The following is a 19897-nucleotide window of genomic DNA, read 5'->3' as shown; positions in this document are numbered from 1 at the left end:
AGGAAAACATCAGGCAACATTCAATAATGAGTCAGGAACTCCCTACAACCATAAGGAACTTAAACCTGCCAACAACCTGAGTGAACTCAGAAGTAGGTTCTTCCCTTTTCAAGCTTCCAAATTAGTATTCAGCTTGGAAAATATCTTGCCTGTAGCCAAGGAAAGCCTAAGTAGAAAGCCACTAAGGTGAGCTGTGCTTGGACTGTTGACACACACAAATTTGTGAGATAATAAGTGTGGTTTTCTTTGTAACCACTTTCTAAATATGGCCAGCCCTACTGCTCTTGTGTTTTGTTTTGCTCTCCTTTCTTACTCTGTCATTTATTTATTTATAACCCTTGGATATGATTTTATTACGTATTTGTGTGTATATATATATTTGCATTATATATACGCACATACATACATACTTGTAAGTGAGATTTCTGAATCATTTAGATTTTATTGCAGTGTTTCCCTTCTTTAAAAAAAAAATTTTTTTCCATACCCTGTAGTGCTCAGGGCTTATTCCCAATGATCCCTGAGCTCAGGGATCACACCTATGGGTTCAGAGGGCCATATGGGATGCTGGGGATCAAACTCTGGTTGGTCACATGTAAGGTAAGTGCCCTTCAAGCTGCACTATTACTCTAGCCCTTGATTTTTAATATTTAGATGAACCTTTATACTATTTTTCCATAGTGGCCAAACAAGTTTACATTCTCTTCAGGAGTGCATTCTTTGTCTCATCTCTTGCTTGACCATTTAAAGCCCTTTTATCTCTGAATGGATTTACTATTTTTCAACATTCTACATATTTTATTTATTTGCTAGTGTTACTCATAATATGTTTCCTCATGCTAGAATCCAAATTCTATTAGAGTAAGAATGTTTATCTGTTTTGTTCATTGATATATATATATATATATATATATATATATATATTACTTGGAACACAGTATGCGATCAGTAAATATGTTTAAGTAAATGAGGCAAATGCCCTACTTACTATAAGGCAAGTACCCTACCTACTGTACTATTACCCTGGTTCCTGATTTTTAATGAGGTCAAATACTTAGGATTAAACTATTCTCATCTTACTTATTATGTCTCAACTGAGACAGAGCATAACTAAACGGAATCTCATATCGAGACTTCTGACTCAGTTCTTCCCAAAATTAAACATTCCAATTACATTGCCCTCTTCTCAAAAGTCTTTTCTCTCATTTTCTATTTTTAAAATTTTGTTTGAATATTTTCCAGTTTTCTTTTTAAAGTTTGGAATTTCAAACCAGAAACACCACATCTGACAGGGCAGTGTACTGGAATACAAAAGTCCACACTTATTATAGTCCATAAGGTAATTTTTTTCACCTGTTTCCAAAAAAAATTAGGTCAGTGTTACCTCCTACTGCAGAAGTGAGACAAGGCTAACAACTTCTTTCTGTCCCAATCTTGGTGAAAGCTGCTGTAAAACTTAATATCATTTTATTAGAGGCCTTTGGTCAGAGCTTAATACAACGTAGATTCAGTCACTATAAAACATCAGTTGCATTAGAAAGAGCCACTAACTTTAAATTCTAAAGGGTGTGTCAAAGTCTTACTAGCTGAAGTTTTATACCACACAGAAATAGGATCCTGTAGAAAAATGGGAACAGAAGATCAACTTTATAGTTGTGTGTTGGGATTTTAAAAAAAAAAGTGTAATTCATAAACACAAAATGATTTCTTCCTCCACAGAGTTTCATGGCAGGTAGTTGACATCACCAAAGAGAGGATTTGATTTCACCTTCCACAGGTAGACATGGACTTGTGGGAGGGCAGCAAGGACTTAAGGCTGGGAGAAATACTGATACCATAAGGAGGGCTAGAAAATTCTAGAAACTGGTAACTCGGAATAGAGAAACATCCTCCTCAGGACCATTTATTATTTCCTCCCGTCTTATATTAAGACTCTTGGGCAAAAATGACAGACTCTCATACTCTAAGGACAGGAAACATCATAGCGAGAAGGGAGAGAGAAATGAGGAAGCAACTCAAATAAGGGCGAGGAAGCCAAAAAGGATGGCTCGACCTACTCTCACCACCTTCCCTCCATAGCATCCAGATAAGCACCCTTGCATGGCACCTGCCTAACCCAGCTCTCCACAGTCGAAGGACCACCTCTGCTCAGTGGTTGTCAGGGACCATCAGATCCTACTGGCCTAACTTCTCTGGGATTTTCTAAAGTCCAATCTTCCAGGAGGGGTTGGAAAGAAAGGATGAGACTTAGGGGGAATGGTTTTCTCTGCCTCTCAGGGAACTGCTCTTCTAGGCCCTGGAAATCCACAACCTTCATTGGTTTTTGTTCTGGGAAGATGATTATTTTCATTTCTGGACCCAGGACTTTGGAGCCAAGGGAGAACAACACACATTTTCATCAACTGGCTTGGGACAGATGGGCAAAACTACACTTACACTCGGTTATCAGCGTGACTGTTTATGACACGGACTCTCACTGTCACTGTCCTCCCGTTGTTCATTGATTTGCTCGAGCGGGCCCAAGGAGAACAGCCATCGGTGTGCCTTAGAGAGAAGTTCTAAAACTTATCTAGGAAAACTGTCCTGAATGGATTTGCCTTCTCCTGGCTGTCGGCAACACCAAGACCCCGCAGGACTCGAGGCCAGGACCTTGCAGCTGGCAGCCTCCTTTCACTGAGGAGAGGCTTCAGTGGGTATCCTCCTCAGGCTCCCAGAAATCTTCCCTTCATGGTAGCAAGGAGCTTGCTTAAGGGTCTGAGGCGCCCTAGTGCCCTAACAAGGCAGCCTGTACCATTCACTCACTCTCAGCCTCAAGTCCAGTCCAGAAATAACGGGAACGGTAGCTGCTCCTTGCAGTGCAAATTCTGTTCTAAAGTTGCCTGGCAGGAGGCCAGCTGCCTGTTCCTTAGCTCTCCACAGGACAGAGAACGGCATGTACCCTGCCTGCTTGCTCTCTGATGTGTGGGTGGGTTAGCTGCTATTTGACATGATAGGGTGGGCCTCTTTCCAATCTGCACCAGCCCCCAGTGGGTGCCTGGTCTCTCTATGACAGAGGCTCCTTTCCCTGGGAGGCCAAACCTGCTTCGATGAAATAGCAAAGGCCAGAGCAAGACACAGACAAAAAATCTTCACAATGGTTTTGGGGAACATTTCAGTGAAACTCCTAGAGAAGGGGTATTTAGGTCAAAGAACTCATCTCCCTTGGTTGCAGTCTCCGGATTACAGAATCATTTATCTGTGAAGTGCTCTAGATCCTGCTGTATGTGTTCTACTTTGGCTTAATAACGCAAAGGGGAGAAGCGATAGCACAGTAGATAGGACGTTTGCCTTGCACATGGCTGACTAGGGTTCGATTCCTCTGTCCCTCTCCGAGAGCCCGGCAAGCTACTGAGAGTATCCCATCTGTATGGCAAAGCCTAGCAAGTTCCCTGTGACGTATTGGATATGCCCAAAACAGTAACAACTAGTCTCACAATGGAGACGTTACTGGTGTCCGCTCGAGGAAATCGATGAATAACGGGATGATAGTGCTACAGTGCCAATAAAGTCTAAACTTCTGACAAGTACAAAAATTCCTTGAACTTCTGCTGAAGAGAAAGTCATTTCAAGTGCTTGGGTAGGTGGCAAGGATTCTACTTTCAATCTGACCATTATTTTTCTGTGCGACCTTAGGCATATTGCTCTGCCATTTTTTATGTATGTATGTATCAGTCTCATTTTTTACTTATTTATGTATTTATTTTTGATTGGGGGGGCCACACCTAGCAATTCTCAGGGGTAACTCCTTGTTCTGCACTCAGGAAATTACTTCTGACAGTGCTCAGGGGACCATATGGGATGCCAGGGATCGAACCCAGATCAGCCATGTGCAAAGCAAACACTCTACCCGCTATACTATCATTTTGACCCCTCAGTCCTATTTTTAAAACAAAGGATTTATTTGAAAAAAAGCTAAGGAAAAGGCATTTAGGAATTTTTATACTATTTTTACAAATTCCCTGGGTTTTAAATTATTTTAAAATTAAAATCAGAAAACTTCCTAAGGGCTCAGGGATAGTACAGTGGGTAGAGCAGTTGCATGGCATGCTGCCCACCCATGTTCAATCCCCAGCACCCCGTATGGTCCCTGAGTCTGCCAGAAGTGATCTCTGAGTGTAAAGCACCTGAGCCCCACTGGTTATGTACCAAACTCCTTCCCTCACCACCAAAAAAAGAGTAAAATATATAGATTATTTCCAGTATCCTCTCTGCTCTTCAATTGCTACCCTCTGTTCCTGCTCCTGTTTCTCTCCCTGCTGGTGAATATCTCTCTGAAGAGAGATATCTGAAAAATATATAGCAAAGCAGACTTTCATGCCCCCTTATCCATAGACACATGTTGATTAGTACATAACAAACTTGTTTTCTGCTTCTGAAACATCTTGCTTCTGAGTAAAACTAAAGTATCCAAAAAAAAAACACGAAAAACAACACTCCATCCATATCTGCTTATCTCTGCCAAACAATTGAAATCCCGCCAGAAGGAAGAGATCTTCACTTACTGGAAACCCAGGCTTACAGAATCTGTTTTCTCCTTGCAACCAAGCTAAATTTAACTCTCACTACCTGATAGCACCACTCAACTTTCCTGACACTGGCTGGCAGTTCTAGAGCTATTTCAGCTCTGCTGGCACCCCCAACCTCCACCCTGCTGAGGAGAGGTCAGGAGCGATACCTGAGCTGAAGTGAAAGAGTGCAGAGTAGCCCAGAAGCCACCACATGAGAGGTGGGAGAGGTGTGAGTGCTGATTCCAGTCCAGCCCTCTTGTCTGATACATTAAAAAACAAACAGACAAACAAACAAACCAAAAGTCACAGACAAAGTGACTTGTCTCAGGAACTTGCAATCTTGTTGGTTCTTTTTCCTCTATCCTCACACTCCGCATCAATCACCAAGTTCTGGAGCTATTTTTTTTTTTCAAAGCCTTTCTCCTCTTTATTTGAGCAATGGAATTGTGAAAAATGTACAATTTTATCTTGACCTGAAAATATTTCAATGCTTGATGATCTCGCCTGGTGGGTTTAGTATGTTCTGCATAACAGTTATAGGTACTCTTATAAGACTCTTTTCCATCCTGTTGGAAAGGTCAGAAAAAAACGGGAGGGAAATAGCTTAATTGTCAGAGTATATAATAATGTCTGAAGGTGTTCAAAATATGTTGTTTTTTTCCCCTCTTTCCTACTTACCTCCAAAATATTTTGCCAACAAGTCTCCCCAGCTCTCCCCTGGAACCACAGCCCTCTCGCTGGTCCTCGTTATCTTCTTTTCCATAGTGTTCTGACTTTCTGCCTTTTTTCCCCTTGAATCTTTCTTTATCTGTGCCCAGAGGAATGAAGCTTGTTCCCATCCACTTAAAGCCCATCAAATGGCTTCGTATTCGTATTATCCTCAGGATAAAGTCTACAAGCTTTGAAATGGCACAAGGGATCATGCCCTGCATACTCATCAGCCTCATACTTGCCTAAAATTAAATTTAGGGAAAAAAAAACCAACCACTTTGAATTCTCCCCACACATACCTAATGTGGTTGTGGTTTCTTGCCTCTAAGCTTTTCACCGCATATTCATTAGCTGACTAATGTTTCCCTTTGAAGACATCACTCAGGGGCATCTCCTCAAAGAAGTTCTTGCAGATTTCCTTTGCATCTGCTCCATTCAGTTGGGTTAGCAACGCCTCGGGGGCTCTCTAATATTTTACAGGTATCTCTGTAATCACTTATTTCCACACTCCATCACCAATGTTCCATTCATCTTTGAAGTCCCCAACTTCCAGTATAGTTACTGGAATATATTAGGTAGTCAATTAATATTTATTCATGAATGCAAGGAGAAATCCCAGTCTCCATCATATGTCGCAATTTACCTACTCAGTCTCATCTTCCACCACAAACCCTCAATAAAACAAGGTGGCCATACTCAATGACTTGAAAGGTGCCAACACACAATGTGTTTTCATGCCTCTGTACTCTGACATCCTGTTGTTTTTTCTGTTTGAAATACTTCATTTCTGCGTGCTTTACCTTTTATGATTGCATTCAGGGGGTAAAGATATAGCAGAGAGCTTAAGGTGCAAGCTTTGCAGGCATTTGACCCTAGTCAATAGCCAGCATTCCATAGCCCCCAGCACCATTGGGTGTGACCCTGCAGGCCCCCTGAGAACCACTGAGTTGATCTGGGAAATCTCCAGCACCACAGGGCCCTAGAATCCCTTCATTCTCAGGCCCTGGCATTGAACTAGGCCGGGTTAGATCAGAATCACTGGGAGGGCTTTCTAGCCTCCTGGACACTGTGACAAAGTTCCTCCCCCAACAAAAAAAAAAGACTCAATAAAAATTCATACCGCTGGAACTTTCCTGGTAAATTCTTCTCCCATTTATTTTAGTATTATAGAGCAATCTGCATATACTCCTCTGATAGGCTTTATATAAATTTAAATTTATTTGTTAATATTTTCCTTATGGGGGCTGGAGAGATAGCACAACGGGTAGGGCGTTTGCCTTGCACGCGGCCGACCCGGGTTCAATTCCCAGTATCCCAAATGGTCCCCTGAGCACCGCCAGGAGTAACTCCTGAGTGCAGAGCCAGGAATAACCCCTGTGCATCGCCAGGTGTGACCCAAAAAGCAAAAAAAAATATTTTCCTCATGGGTGTCTAGCAAAATAGTTGGCATATGAAAGCTAGAGAGTGAATGCTTGAAATAATGAATATCTGTGAAAAACCACGATGTACTACGGTGATAATGCAAATTATGAAACATTTAAAGCAGGGATTTAGAATGCCTACCCTTTTACTATAGCATGCAATGTCTATCAGTGTGGAAACCCGTATGTGTATAACAAATAGGAAATGGTTACTTTGGATTAAGTTCAAATAAAATGATAAATTGCATCAGTGCATTTGAGAAATAAAGTAGATTAGAATTCAACTGGACTCTAAAATGCACAGAATTTCCCTGCTTTTTATGTACTTCCTCTCTAAAAAAGAAGAGAAAGTGAACAAGTCTGGCTTAGAGAACCACAGAGGGCTGAAAATGAGGAGTTAGCACACATAGTTGACACAAACGTGAGCACATACAGAGACGGCTTCCAGAGACGGGTTTAAACTCTGATCAAAGAAATCCTTCATTCTCTCTTTATTTATAGTTCCTTCTTCCCTGCTATACACATAAAGATGCCTGATAGCTACAAGTATCCACTGTTAAAAGAAAACAGAGTCTGCTGATCTCTGAGAGGAAATTATCCACTCTGTAACAGTGGCTACAAGGCCACTTCAGACACTGATCTGAAGAGGAACATAATCTCCAGTGTGCATCTACAGGTACTAGGTACAGTAAAAGTCTTTCACACTTACGTAATATCTAGTAGGCACTGAAGCATGTTTACAGGGACTAGTGAGATAATATAGGAGTCAAGGTACTTGCCTCCACACAGGCTGACCCTGGTTGATCCCCTGAGCATCATCAAGAGTTATCCCTGCCCACAGAGCCAGGAGTAAGGCCCTGAGCATTGCTGGATGTAGCCCCCAAGTGAATGCATGTGTGTGTGTGTGTGTGTGTGTGTGTGTGTGTGTGTGTACGTGCACACGCACATATATACTTGCAAAAGGGAAGAAATGCAAGGTAAGTCATTCATGATTTCATTTTAGGAAACTGGCCAAAACCACAATAGCTAGAAAAAGTATATTCAGAATTCAGGTTTTCTAACTGAATTCAAAACTTAACGTCCCTGTATCCTGGTAACTTTCAAAAATACTTTTCTTTGTGTATAGTTCTCAGTTGGTCCAAGGTAAGTGTCGTAAAGTATAGAGCTTACCGGCATTCTTGGAACTTCACAGAACTTTTGAATACTTACTGGGCTCAAAAAGTCCACTTATATATTGCTATTCATTATGAAAGAATCCATATTAGGGCATCAAATTTTTGCGTGCTTCAGCTAACTTGCAACATTGCTTTCTGTAAAACTGCTTGGCTGCTTACGAGGATGGTCAAGGGAGATTACCTAAGGCTTAATGATTCCGGCTATAACCTTGCTTGTGCTGACAATTGATGTACGTAAATGCTGATCTTTGAATCTATAGGCTAAGGAGTGAGGTACTTTTAAAAGGATTGGTTAAGAAAGTATATGTTGTTACAAATCTATGAAATGCACTATGAAATGCGTGGGCTTTACTGTAACGGCCAGTGAAGGCCTATATAAGATCCCCTTTGAAGAAGCTTGGGGGTCTCAGCCACTGCCCACTCTGGGGTATGCTGTAGAGCCTCAACATGCTGGCCTAAATAAATCCCGTTTTTACTCCTGCAGGAATTGTGTCTATCTGGTCTCTCCGCACCTCCCAGGGCTAGGGAACTCCCGATCCCAACAATTATATTGTCAAAAGCTTCAAGATTTTACAAATGCATTTACACTTATATTTGGCACGCAATGTTACTGTACCACACTCACCAAGTACCAATGCCTTCTACCACTGTCTCTAGGCTCCTTATCTGCCCCCTCTCCCTCTGCCAGGTCACCTCCCCTCACCCCACCCCTCCTGGGGAGCCTCCTTGGAGTTATCAGAGTGTGTTCGTCTCACTGGGCATCATCTCTTCCTTTCCTTTGTTTCTTTACATTCCACAAATGAGTTAGATCATCTGATATTTGCCTTTTTTCTCCTGGTATATTTTTGTTACATGACATATTTTAAAAGTTCCCATTATAGGACTGAAAGATAGTACAGGCATTAGGGCATATGTCTAGTATGTATCTAACCTAGGTCCAAAATCTGGGTACCACATGGTCTTTTCAGCACTACATGGTATGGCCCTGGAGGCCCCCAGCACTGGTGGGGTGGCCTGGGTAACCCACAGCTCTGCAGAGCCCCAGCAGTGTTACATCCTTGGGCTTTTGCACTGAACCAACATCCAGATTGGCTGACCATTGCTAGCCCCTGACCTCTTGAGCACCGTGTGGGAGTCCCCTCCTCAAGAGAAGTTCCTACAAATTGCATTCTCTGCTGCTGGCATAAAAGCTGTGATAGGTTCTCTCTCTTCCCATCTCTCTGATTCTTCTTACATCTTTCTAAGCAAAACTACATTTTTAAGTTTCCATTAAAGCAAAAAAACTGGGAACTGTGTGTTGTTGGATGTTTACTTGCTGTGGATGTAAAGTTGTTGATAATTTAAAAGTATATGCCAAAATAATCAAATGCAGTATGATGTCGCTTCTCTGAAACAAATATGCTTTAACATGTCAATCAACTCTATCTCAATTTTTAAAGCTATGTCTTTGGGGAAAAGCACCAGAACTAAACCAAGATCAACTGCAAAGTATTGAACCAAGATGATAAAGGTGTTGAGTTATAATCATTTGTCATAACAAAAAGGATAGCTTTGATGAAAGCAAAGCACCTTGGGTGTTTGCCAGACAGCAGCAAATATCATGAATTCCAGGGTTGGGACTATTTCTAGTGACAGCACATTCAGTATCATGAGAAGATGAAGCATTAGCTAATCAGCAACAATGAGGGGTGTGCCAAGTTGCCACCCAGAAATTATTTGCCAAAGCAGCTGCAGTCCAGAAATGCTAACCCGGCGACCTCCCTCAGGACATGCCATCTCACTGCAAGCCCCTCACAGCATTTTCTCACTTTTTTGCTCCCAATTCTGGAGCAGAATATGGAACATAAGGATCGCCTTTTCCATGCTTTATACTTTCAAAACTGACTTCACCAAAAACGAAAAAGAGCAGTAAAACTGAACTCACAATTGATATCGCTACCAAAAGGGGGCGGTGGAACTGAATCCTGTAGGTACCATTTATCTGCAGGGGGTGGCAGTCTTCTCTGTGTTTTGTCTGATCCTTCGCTTTTTCTTTGGGCTGGGCAACAATTATTTCATTCTAATTTTTTCCCCCAGGCCATAAGATTTTGTTTTTGTTTCTTCTGCTGCCTTTTAAAAGTTTCTCTGCAACTATTACTGCTTCTGCTTTAGGAACCTTCTTTTTCTCAGTAAGGATCATCTCAGGGAAGCAGAAAAAATTTCGTGGAGGGGTAAATCTATAAGTTCTGGGATGCATTTTGGATACTTTCTTTGTTGAGCTGAGAATTTACACCTAAAATCTTTAATCCAACATCATTCAGCATTTTTTAAGCACGTGCAGTGGAAATTTTTACCCTTTTCAGGCTACTGATCCTGTGTTCAGTAGCCCTGGGAGCACTTACTGACTCCACCAATGTAATGACAGAATGTCACACAAAGGGCCACAGAGCAATAGTACCCTGGAGGAAGGCATTTGTCTTGCATGCAACCGACCTGGGATTGATCCCTGGCATCCAATATGGTCCTCAGTGCACTGCCAGGAGTAATTCCTAAAATTCCTAAGTGCAGAACCAGGAGTAGATCCTGAGCATCACCAGGTGTTACCCAAATAATAAAAAAAAAGTCCATTGCTACTGGAGAGTGGCATCCTTTAGAAACTTGCTCATTTTTTAGGATAGTGGGATAACTCCTGGAAATTTCAGGTAATCATATAAGATGTCAGGGATCTAACCCGGATCATTCAAATACAAAACTAGTGCCTTACCCACTGTACTGTCTCTCTGGCCCCAAGGATAGTGGTTTTTCACAAATATGCCTTGCTGGACTAGACAATTTCACAAATGTTCTTAAAATGAGCATGAAGAATTAAACCTGTTCACTCATTGATCTATAGAGTTTTCTGGGTGAGGGGAAAAGTATACCATTTTGAGATCACCGACAGTCACTCATTATCTTTAATTATTTACAAAAACTAGACTTTAAACATACAACAGAAAAGTAACCAGTCTAACAGAACCAATTTTTTTTGCAGGGGACAGACAGAATGCCAGGGATTTAACCTAGGTCACCTGCTTGCAAGGCAAGCACCTTACCCATCTAACTATCACTCTGGCCCCTCATAGAACCAATTTTTATGATAATTTGATACTAGTTTATTAACCTATGGATTTAAGATGTTTCTGGTTTGGGAGCCATAACCAGCAATGCTCAGGGGTTACTCCTGGCTCTGAACTGAAAATTACTCCTAGCAGTACTTGAGGGACCACATGAATGCTGAGGATCAAACCCGGATCAGCTGCATGCAAGGCAAGCTCCCTACCCACTATCACTGTATCATGGTATCACTGTTATCCTGTTGTTCATCAATTTACTCGAGCAGGCACTCCCAACATCTCCATTCGTCCCAGTCCTGAGATTATAGCAGCCTCGCCTTACTCATCTTTCCTAATGCTGCAGTATTTGAGGCTCTTTCAGGGTCAGGGGAATGGGACCGTTATTGTTACTGTTTTTGGCATATCGAGTATGCCACGGGTCACTTGCCAGGCTCTGCCGTGCCGGCAGGATACTCTCAGTAGCTTGCTGGATTATACTCTTCAAGAGGTATATATTTCCTTCTATAATTTGTTGCCTACTGTCTGAACCCCATCAAATATGGTGTGGTAATTATGGAAAATGGGTAGGGAGTGTCTTATGATATGTCCAGGAATATGCACTGTCACTGTAGCACTGTCCTCCTGTTCATTGATTTGCTGGAGCGGGCTCAGTAATGTCTCCATTGTGAGACTTGTTGTTACTGTGTTTGGCATATCGAATACGTCACGAGTAGCTTGCCAGGCTTTGCCGTGTGGGCGAGATACCCTCTGTAGCTTGCTGGGCTCTCCGAGAGTGGCGGAGGAATTGAACCTGGCTCGGTTGGACCGACTGCGTGCAAGGCAAATGCCCTACCACTGTGCTATCTCATCCAGGAATATGTTCACTTACATGTGAGGCTTGGCCCAAGCATGTGGAAAGTGGCCTGGAGCGTGGTGGTGATTGGGTACTGGAGGTCGGCTACCAGGGCTGGGTCCCTTGAAGCTGGAGGGCTCTCACCCACCCCTCTCTGGGGCATCCCAAGTGAAAACAGCCTGGCACAGAGTCCAGTGGCATGGTTATGGGGGCCTCATTCTATGCCACTGTACTATCTTTTTTTTTTTCTGCCTTTTTGGGTCACACCTGGCAATGCTCAGGGGTTACTCCTGGCTCTGCACTCAGGAATTACTCCTGACTGTGTTCGGGGGACAATATGGGATGCCGGGGATCGAACCCAGGTCAGCCGCACGCAAGGCAAACGCCCTACCCACTGTATTATAGCTACAGGCCTATACTCTCTTTTGAGAGCCAAGATTATTACTAAATTCTCCGGACAAATTGAAAAAGAGAAAATGTTTAACTCATTTTACTTTATTTGAAGTTTATGCCTATAGATTTTGACTTTCTAGTTCTTACAATGTTTCTTACAATTAAACATCTTGCAGGTTCCTTTACAATTAAGAATGATATCAATATTAGTCTCTCCATCAATCAAATGAAGGAGGACTTACGACTTAGAGAATGATAAAATCCTCCATCCACTCCTTTTCTCCTAAATTTTCCCTTCGCTCCAGTCATCAGTACGATACTTGACTGTCTCTCACTAAGGTACCCTGAGGTACCTGCAACATCAGAAATGCGCATAATAATTAAAAAAGGTATTATTGACAACAGACTAATGTTTTGTTTCATAAACATAGGTTTGATTTAAGAGAAACATGCTTGTAGCTCTCTAATTATTATCGATGCAAACTCAGTTGGGTGCAATCTAAGGTTTTTAATAGATTTAAGGAAAAGGTTCCTTCTAAATTCAATGGGAAAATCAAGAGGACTGGAAAGATGACTCAAAGGGCGGGAGTGCATGTTTTGCATGCAGAAGCCCCAGTGTGGATCAGCTATTTCACATGATCTCCCAAACTTCACCAGGAGTAGTCCCTGAGTGCCACCTCTGCTTCTGCACCTAAGTAAAAAGAAACCAAGCTAAACTTGGTAAGTGCACAAAGCTCTAAATTCTCATCTGAACTAGTCAGACTTGCCATGTGATGCACTGCATATCATCCTCGATATTGCTTTACCAAGTGCTGCTAATTGAGAGTTCTAACATTGTGGAATCACAAGACTAGTCAAGATAAGTGAAAAGACATTCAAAAGACTATCAGAAGAGAAATGCTTGTGGTGTGTTTGTGAATAATGTATTGTGCTAAAGTGTGATATATTTGTTTCTGTGCATATGCATTTTATAGAGTTCAGATTGAGTCTACTGGATTGCATATGGAAATACCTCAACTTTGTAAAATAGGTTATTGGATATAGGTATATGCTCTATTCAAACTTAGCAATAAATTCCAGTTTTCTTTTTTGGGAAAAAAAAAGACTATCAGAAGAGTTAAGCTTTGGGGTTGAGAAAGAGGCCCCGAGCTACAGCACATGTCTTGTATGCGTGAGGTCTGAGGTAGATGCGTGACATTATTTCTCACAGGTAACAACAGCAAAGAGTCCCTTTCTCATATTTTCTTACTTTACTTAAACATCATGACTTACAAAGGTGTTGATAATACAGTTGTTACGGGCTTTTGATGTTCCAACACCAATCCCATCACCTGCCCATTGTTCCTACACCATTATTCCTGTTTTCCCAACCACCCCCCACCAAGTCTACGCCCTTAGGAGCATACAATAATTTTTTATATTGCCTGTAACAGCCAAGTGGCTAAAGAAATAATCAAAAATGCTTCAGTAAAAGAAAATTTGTTGGGGCTGGAGCAATAGCACACTGGATAGAGCGTTTGCCTCACACACGGCCGACCCAGGTTCGATTCCCAGCATCTCATATGGTCCCCTGAGCACCGCCAGGAGTAACTCCTGAGTGCAGAGACACGAGTAATCTCTGAGCATTTCTGGGTGTGACCCAAAAAGCAAAAAATAATTTGTTAAAACTGTTATGTCTGAATTAATTGCTTGAGTCTCACAGACACCTGTTATTTCTCTGATCCAAGCTCTTATCTAACAGTCTGTGGTACTTGCCAACCTTCTTCTCAAAAGGTCAAGGGACACAGAAATAATGATAGTATTTTCTGTCTTGGTATAGACAATTGGAGATTTAGGATCTTTGATGTAGTGAGGTGACCATCTCTGGGTTTTTCAAGTCACTAGGTTCTGTTTATTCAGACACGGCAAAGCTTGAGGAAACCTATAATTAGAAGGTTTAATCCACATAACCTGTAGTCTAATGTCCTTTCCCAAGATGCTATCTCATCTCATCCTCAATTCAGCCAACCCCCTCGAGCCTCCCTCTCCACCCCAGCCTTTCTGCCATCAATCAAACCTTTCCCCTGACACCTGCATTTTCCCTCCTACCCAACCTCCTGTCAACTACTGCTCTATCAGAGTACCAGACTCCAAGCGATTCCTAATACTAACCAAGGCTGAAATTCTCTCTTAAGGATTTACCTAAATAATCATCTTCAAAAGCAAACATGAATTTCTCAAGGAACAGGAAGTGCATCTCCAGTTGGTTCCCCACAGTATCAGTCCCAGCCCACCTGGAAGGAAACCCTGTGACCTGCAAACCATCACTCTCAGAGTCACCTCTTCAGGGGCTGGCGATAGTACAGTGGATACACTTTTTTTGTACCCACTTATTTAATACAATTGCACACAACTAGTCCAGGTTCGATCCCCAGCATCTCATATAATCTCCAAGCACTACCAGGTGTAAATGCTAAGTGCAGAGCCAGGAGTAACTCCTGAGCATTGCCGAGTATGACCAAAAAGACAAACAAACCAGAGTCATCGCTGGCACCTATTACAAATACAAACTGCCCGGTTCTTCCCGTTACTAAATCAGAATGGGATGGAGTGTGGGAAGAACAAAAATCTGCATTTTAAACAAGTCCCTAGAGTGGCAGCTACGCCAGAGCCTCTGATTTAGTCCAGCTCCCTCTCTCTAGAAAGAAGCAAAGTAGAAAACAGGGACAAAAGGGGTGGAATTGCATGGCCAAGGCCACTCTGCAAACCTGGACTAGAACCCTCCCCCCTTACCGATTTAGTAGCACAGCAGGGGTAGGAAGGCCCAGCCCCTGCTGGCAAGAGGGGTGTCCCCTGCACTCACCCGCTTGTAGATGTCTTCCTGGCTGGCTTCATACTTCTGCTGCATGCGCTCCTCCAAGAAGTAGATGCGCAACTTGAGGCTGAAGTTCTCCTTCTTCAGGTCATTGAGGTGCTGGGACAGAGTGCGGTATCCATTAGACATGGTGGGCAACCCATGGGGAGGAGCCTGCCCAGACGCCCCCTCACCCCAGGAACATGGTGCTGCTGCACCCCGACATAGGCAAGCTGTCCGGGGCGCCGCTGAGGCTACGGCGACATGCTGCGTGTCTCCAGGACCTGGGACTTGCTGCTCTGGGTCCTGGAGCTCAGCACACTTTCCTTTTTTACCCGGGGAAGGTATTTGTGGAATCCCTGACAGAGGAACATGCTGCGTGAACTCAGACACAAGTGGCGTAACCCGACTCCAGGCTGGGACTGGGCAGCCACCCTGAGCCTCCGAGGCCCAACTGGGCACAGTTAACAGCTTCTGGGAAAAGACAGAGGACTGACCTTCCAGAAGCTTCCAGGAAGTGAGCAAGGGAAGTAAGTCAAGGTGGGATTGTCAAAAAAGAGAAAGAAAGGAGGTTGGGGTGTGGCGTCTGTGCCTTGATTCACACAATAAAACCCAAAGGAATATAGGTAGGAGCCCAAAATAAGCTCTAGAAGAGAGAATTTGTACACAAAATGGTGAATGCGTGTCAAGGATCCTCTTTCAGAGATGAGCAAATTCCAAAGGTGTCCCTAGTTTCTTTTGACCCTGAAGATCTCATCTCTGATCAGTCCCTTCCCCTTTCTCCTCCCAGGATCTCATGCCCTGCAAATGTTAAATAAATGGGCTTTATTATCATGCATTTCTATTATATCCCAGAATCTCCACAAAGGAAAGAACAATCTTACAGTATTGAAAAGTCTATGAAAACTCTCTTTAAGACATTACCCAAGCTCACAAAAAATAAAAATGAAAATAAAAACAACAGGGTCCTAGGGCGTCAGCTTGGGGCCCAGAGATTTCTGTCGGTCTCTGGCTCTTAACTCTGGCACCAGGCACTCATCACCAGATCCTGCTCCTAAAGCAATTTAAGATCCTAAAATGACAGCTGCAACATTAGCAGGAAGTGTTATTTATACCACATCACAGAGAACATTGAAGGTGACTAGGAGGCAACCCCACAGTACAGATACAAAACACATGTTGGTCTCCTGGTTGCAATAATGCTAGATCAAAACTTAATATTAACGATCAAAGAAAAAGATACCGAAAAGCTAATATTAACTCAAATTCTAATTTCTTTCCCAATCTACTTGCACTTCATTTTCCTGTCTTATAGCCTCATAATAATGCCAGAAGTTTCTTGCGTGCCCACCAGGTGGTATTCTGGGCAAGAGGCAATCAAATACAAAGATAGTCAAAGAGCTAAGTGGCCACAGAGTTGCGTGTCTTACAACATTACCCGGTCAACTCTTCAACTTTGTTATTTTAATTCAACTTTTTACATTTTATACAATCATTTCATATACACGATCAAACAGAAAACCATTTTCCTAAATAATGTCACCATATCACATGATCCATGTGATGTTTTCCGTTCTATTTTCCTTTCTCGGAGTGACTCACCAGCTTGATTTCATGATTCACTGTTTCATCCTTCAGTGTGAGAAACACTGAATTTAAGGGAGCCCAGAGGAAAAGTTATTAAATCTTACTGGGAGGATACAATGAAACTTCACTAGGAGTTACACTTGCTTTGAAAACCAGAACAGCATTAAGAGAAAGAAATGGCGTCAGAAGTACATAATTAGAACTGAGTGTTCTTGCAGATAGAATTGAATTTTAAGTAGGTGATAATGCACTTCCAGAGACTGTTGGCAACTTAAGACAAATATTCCTTTATTACACACACACACACACACACACACACACACACACACACACACCCCTAAACTTCATTTATCTATTTTAGTTAAATCTTTACTCCTAGAACAAATGAATTTCACTTAGGCTTCCTTATAGGCAGGAAGGGAAAGTAAATTAAAACTCAGAATATTTTCTGTTTCCAGCTCACTGGATAATAGCAGCATGATCTCAGAAGGACACTTCTCTGGAGGCCTCACTGCCCTTGTTTATGAAGTGAAGTTCTTGGAAACTACGTGATTTTTCAGGTTCATTTCTGAACTAAAGTCCTAGAGGAATCATTTATCATACACCTCCATTTTCCAGAAGGGGAACCAGGCTACCAGAGTCCGGATTACTGATCAATCATGCTTCTGTGTTTACTTGAATTTTTTTTTTTTTGGTTTTTGGGTCACTCCTGGCGATGCACAGGGGTTACTCCTGGCTCTGCACTCAGGAGTCACCCCTGGCGGTGCTCAGGGGACCATATGGGATGCTGGGAATCAAACTCAGGTCGGTCACGTGCAAGGCAAATGCCCTACCCACTGTGATATCTCTCCAGCCCCTACTTGATTTTTTTTTATCATATAACTTAATAAAAATTAATGGCAAGCAAAATTGTATAAAACATTCAGAATTCTATTGTCCAGCTTAGACATATCTTTCTGGATATTGATTCCATTTCTTCTGCTTTCCTATTCCTCATTTCTTTCCTAGTCCACTGAACTGTTTTCGATGTTTTCTGCTGATTTCTTGAAGTGAGTCTTGAAATTATAGTTAGTCCATTGATACCTAATTATTTTTCCTCCACAGTCCCTTTTTAAATCTTCTTGGTTCTATCATTTCTGCTTCTTAAACAATTCCTGAATCTCTCACCAATTCTATTTCACCACAAATTGGACCCACATATTCAACGCTTAGTTACACGTTTCAACTTGAAGACACCATTTTCACAACGAACTCACAGCAAAAGCTTTTGTCACAATCTCTACACTGTCTCTCTATTTCATTACAGTCATCAATTGCAGCTATTAATTGTCACATCAATGTAGGCATCAATTGCTGCTTTCAGGACAAGAATCCTACCTGCTATAATATCTCACCAGCCTCTTTATTTTATAAATAGTTTTTTACTTGCTGATTTGATTTATTAACTATATCCTAGTTTGCTTGAATTAGTCTCATAACTCTGTGATAATGGTTTGTTCCCCCCAAAAAGCATTAGTTACTGTGAATAAATGATATTTTTGGCTCATTTTAATTTCTAAGTTTACATGTGCCTTTTGATCTTTTTTTTTCAACTCTAACCTATATCTTAAGATAATATAGATATAGGTTAGAGTTGAAAAAAAATCAAAAGGCAATTGTAAACTTAGAAAATTAAAATGAGCCAAAAATATCAGGGGCTGGAGTGATAGCACAGCGGTAGGGCGTTTGCCTTGCACACAGCCAACACGGCCGACCCGAGTTCGATTCCTCCGCCCCTCTCGGAGAGACCGGCAAGCTACCGAGAGTATCTCGCCCGCATGGCAGAACCTGGCAAGTTCCCTGTGACGTATTCGATATGCCAAACACAGTAACAATAAGTCTCTCGTTACTGGGCCTGCTCGAGCAAATCGATGAACAATGGGAGGACCGTGAACCTATATCTAACTTTCTAGTGGAAATTTCCACCCTGAATATAGACAAATCTTAATTATAAGACTTAAAACTTAACTTTCCTTTCCCAGCACTTATCCAATTTATATGTTCCTTCCTCAGCAGACCCCTCATTTCAATTTATAACAACTCAGTACTTGCAGTTGTTTGGGGGAAAAAAATCTTTGAGTTAATTCTTTTTTCTTTCTTTCTTTTTTTTTTTTTTTTTGGTTTTTGGGTCACACCTAGCGATGCACAGGGGTCACTCCTGGCTCATGCACTCAGGAAGTACCCCCGGCGGTGCTCGGGGGACCATATTGGATGCTGGGAATTGAACCCAGGTCAGCCGCATGCAAGGCAAATGCCCTATCTGCTGTGCTATCGCCCCAGCCCCTTTGAGTTAATTCTTACCTATTCTTTCTCATACTCATAATATCATCTGGCTGTAAATATTATTTCTACTTTCAACATATAGAGAGATTCGTGAGACTCTGTCTAACACCACTGTCACTGGCACCTCTCCGTCTCTGGCCCAAGGTACTAGGCTGTCTGCCCTCAGTTCTTTGAAAAGCCACTTAGCTAGTTTCTCTGCTCCCCTCTAGTCTATTCTCAACATAATGACCCTTAGAAAATATGTCACATGAATCCTCTACTGGAAATTCCCACTGGTATCCCACTTAATCTAGAATGAAAGACTAAATCATTGTCTTAGCCAATAAAGAAAACAACTTTGTAATCCAGAATCTCTACTGCCTCTCCTTCACGTTTTCACTCCACTGTCACCGTCACTGTCCTCCTGTTGTTGTTCATCGATTTGCTCGAGCGGGCCCAGTAACGGCTCCATTTTAAGACTTGTTGTTACTGTGTTTGGCATATCGAATACGTCACGGGGAGCTTGCCAGGCTTTGCCGTGCTGGCGAGATACTCTCGGTAGCTTGCCAGGCTCTCCGAGAAGGGCGGAGGAATCGAACCCAGCTCGGCCGGGCTGGCTGCGCTCAAGGCAAACGCCCTACCGCTGTGCTATTGCTCCAGCCCAATGCTTACTTTAAATATTTTAAAATAAGAAGCTGGAGAGACTTATACAACCAACTCCAGTTCAATTCCCAGTATGGTATGGTTACCCAAGCACTGCCGGGGTCACTCCTCAGAACTAATAGGTGTGCCCCACAATAAAAATCTAGCTCATTTTAAAGTAAGAGCATCAACACTTTTTGTGTATGTGTGGTTTGGGGGCCACACCCAGCAGTGCTCAGGGCTTACTGCTGGTTCTGCACTCAGGAATCACTCCTGGCAGGGCACAGGGATCATATGTGGTACCAGGGATTGAACCCGGATCAGCCTCACACAAATCAAGTCCCTACCCACTATTCTATCACT

General features: G+C 42.4%; 1 protein-coding gene across 1 annotated transcript in view; it reads right to left on the bottom strand.

Annotated features, from left to right (window-relative positions):
• The window catches only part of LOC130028593 (myomegalin), a 179565-nt gene that overhangs the window by 136585 nt on the left and 23083 nt on the right, over nt 1-19897 (bottom strand). The window contains exon 3 of the mRNA XM_056120254.1: nt 15014-15124. Coding sequence (XP_055976229.1) covers nt 15014-15124 — 111 coding nt within the window. The remainder of the gene's footprint in view (nt 1-15013; nt 15125-19897) is intronic.

The sequence above is a fragment of the Sorex fumeus genome, unplaced genomic scaffold (genome assembly GCF_029834395.1).
Source record: "Sorex fumeus unplaced genomic scaffold, SorFum_2.1 ptg000001l, whole genome shotgun sequence".
Classification (NCBI taxonomy): Eukaryota; Metazoa; Chordata; class Mammalia; order Eulipotyphla; family Soricidae; genus Sorex; species Sorex fumeus.
This window is presented reverse-complemented; position numbering and strand designations above follow the sequence as displayed.